This window comes from Cynoglossus semilaevis, chromosome Z, assembly GCF_000523025.1.
Source record: "Cynoglossus semilaevis isolate Cse_v1.0 chromosome Z, Cse_v1.0, whole genome shotgun sequence".
In the NCBI taxonomy this organism is placed as follows: domain Eukaryota; kingdom Metazoa; phylum Chordata; class Actinopteri; order Pleuronectiformes; family Cynoglossidae; genus Cynoglossus; species Cynoglossus semilaevis.
Window position 1 is genome coordinate 15368497 of NC_024328.1, and position 2361 is coordinate 15370857.

The 2361-nt window shown below is 51.6% G+C and overlaps 1 protein-coding gene across 2 annotated transcripts in view; it reads left to right on the forward strand.

The window, feature by feature from the left end:
* The window catches only part of gnb1l (guanine nucleotide binding protein (G protein), beta polypeptide 1-like), an 18599-nt gene that overhangs the window by 6515 nt on the left and 9723 nt on the right, over positions 1-2361 (forward strand). For both annotated transcript variants that reach the window (XM_025053377.1, XM_025053376.1), the window contains exon 4: positions 1-161. This exon is cut by the window's left edge and continues 2 nt beyond it. In XM_025053377.1, the coding sequence (XP_024909145.1) occupies positions 1-161 (161 nt within the window). The remainder of the gene's footprint in view (positions 162-2361) is intronic.

Below are 2361 nucleotides of genomic sequence, written 5' to 3' on the forward strand. Positions count from 1 at the left end.
AGGGCCGGGACATGAACGTCTGTCTTTGGGACCTGAGAGAAGGTCGCAGTGAAGCCGTGGACACCCTGAGGACGGGCAGCGTCGGGTTCTGTCAGTGTTCCCTCCTGGAGCTGGGTCTGGACAAACACCTGCTGGCCTTCGCTGGAGAACAGATGGAGGAGGTGAGGAGTAACATAGGGGTTTGACCACCAGGGGGCCCTGGACTAGAACCGGTTTCTGGGTCCATCCCATCCATCCATTTTTCGTCTGCTTATCCATTACCGGGTCGCAATCACACTGCACCGTACCAACCCCCCCCCAAACCTTCCTGCAGGTGGTGATTCCACTGGAAGGTACCAACTGTCCTAACCGGGATTCGATCTTGCCCAGGAGGTGAACCCTGGGGTTCCACACCAGGGTTCCACACCAGTGACCAAAGCGCCACGGTCTCTGGGTACTTAGTGTTTACTGATGTCTTTTACCTTATAGTAGGTCATTGGTTCGAATTCCCTTCAGTCTTTACCCTGAAACTCTAAACTAAAAAACTACAACCGTTGACAGGCAGTGTTGGCCTGGTGGTTAATGAAGCAGACTTCTGCCTGGAAGGTTAGGGTTCGAATCCCCACACACTGTCTTTCACTGGTCTTGTAAGAACTCTCAGTTAATTTGTAGGCTAACTGGACTTTCCTGGTTCCTAGAAGACCTTCCTTGACCACTCTTGGATGAGAGGGTGAAAGGTCTTCTAGGGAACCGACTAGTCCAATTGCTCTGCTACTTGGCTACCAGGGATGAAATGACCTCGATGATCGAGAACCTTCACAGACGTGAACATGGGAAAGATTTCCGTTTGAACCTCATGGTTTTTTTGTGGGAGTCTGTGTGATCGTTTCCCCTGGTGTACACAGTGCCAACCTGCACGGACCTGACCAGACTTGCCGCCGCTGCCAGGAACCCGTTCATCTGTGACTACGCTCTCATACATTTGTGGCTTTTTGATGTTTGTTTTCTTTTTTTGTTTTTGTTTCTGTTCAAACCTCAGTTCCCATGAAAACACGATGGTGAGCTCTTCATCAGAATCGTGGACTCTGTGATTCCCACCGATTGTTCTTGTGTGTCCTCAACACTTCGGGAATGACAACTTTCCACGGTAGCTCCAGGAAATTCAAGAAAATTAGATTTTTTTTCGTCGTGGGTCTGTAGCCGTGAGTCTCGCTACGCAGGCGATGGCACACGATTCCCACGAGTACACAGCGATTTGAACGGACCGATGACATCACGGCTATGTCATCGCCCACCTGTCCGTCCTGAGACGATGGCGGGGGCGGGGGTGGACAACGTGGGGAGGATGGATGGGAAGAGGTCAGAGGATGAGTCAGCCATCTTTTATTGCCTCGATTCATGTTACTGTCTGAAAGGGACGCGCCAGTCACCTGATCCAGGCCCAACGTGCCTCCGCTGTCCACAGTCCAGCGGGCCAGGCATCAGGGCGCCGGTGACTCCCAGCACCTCAATAATGCCATTGTCCTGGCCGACACACAAACACACACACACATATAAAAGCCAGACCAAAACAGACCAAATCTGTCGTTTGGTCTCCCCACCCCGGGGCCCGGGACACATGTCTGTCATGCGTCTTCAAACCCAACACCCAGATAATTAAATTCCCTCCAGAAACAACAACAACACACACACACAAACACACACAAACTTGCCACAGAAATACTGAGTATAATCAGTATTTAGACGCAGTGTTGTTGCAACACGGAGTCGAGACAACGGGCAACAGTTTGGTGTCTTTCAGGTGGTTCCACTGTTTACCGACGGCAGACTCCTGGCACAGCGCGCACCTTAATTAATTGTGTGGGTGTTTTATTTATGGGCCAGTGCAATACCACACAGGAACACCGATCACCTGAGGCACTAAAGCGTCCTTAAAGGCCCTCTTTGTCAGCGTTGCGTGGATAAACACGGGGGTCGGGGTGAGTGTGGGGGGCGCCCCCCCCTTCTCCCTCACAGCGCCCTCTAATGAGGATGAATATGCAGATCTGTAACACAGAGGAAGTAGAAGGAACCAGTAATGTGGTACACACACGTACACATGGAGGGCCTTCATTAGCCCGTGTATTTTGTCAGAATCAGTGCCAGTGTGTACAGGAAAACAGCGGTCACGTCCCCGGGTCAGACTGGGGGGAGGATTTATTATAGACACTGCACTAATACACCGTCAGGCTCTTGGGGGGGCCTGATGGAGGCGCAGTCATCTGCACTGGTCCCGGAGTTTCACAACTGCAGGCCAAACTCTGACCTGAAGACTGGGTACATTTGTACATAAGAGTATACAGTACTATGCAGAAGTCATACTTCAACCCCCCCACCCCGACC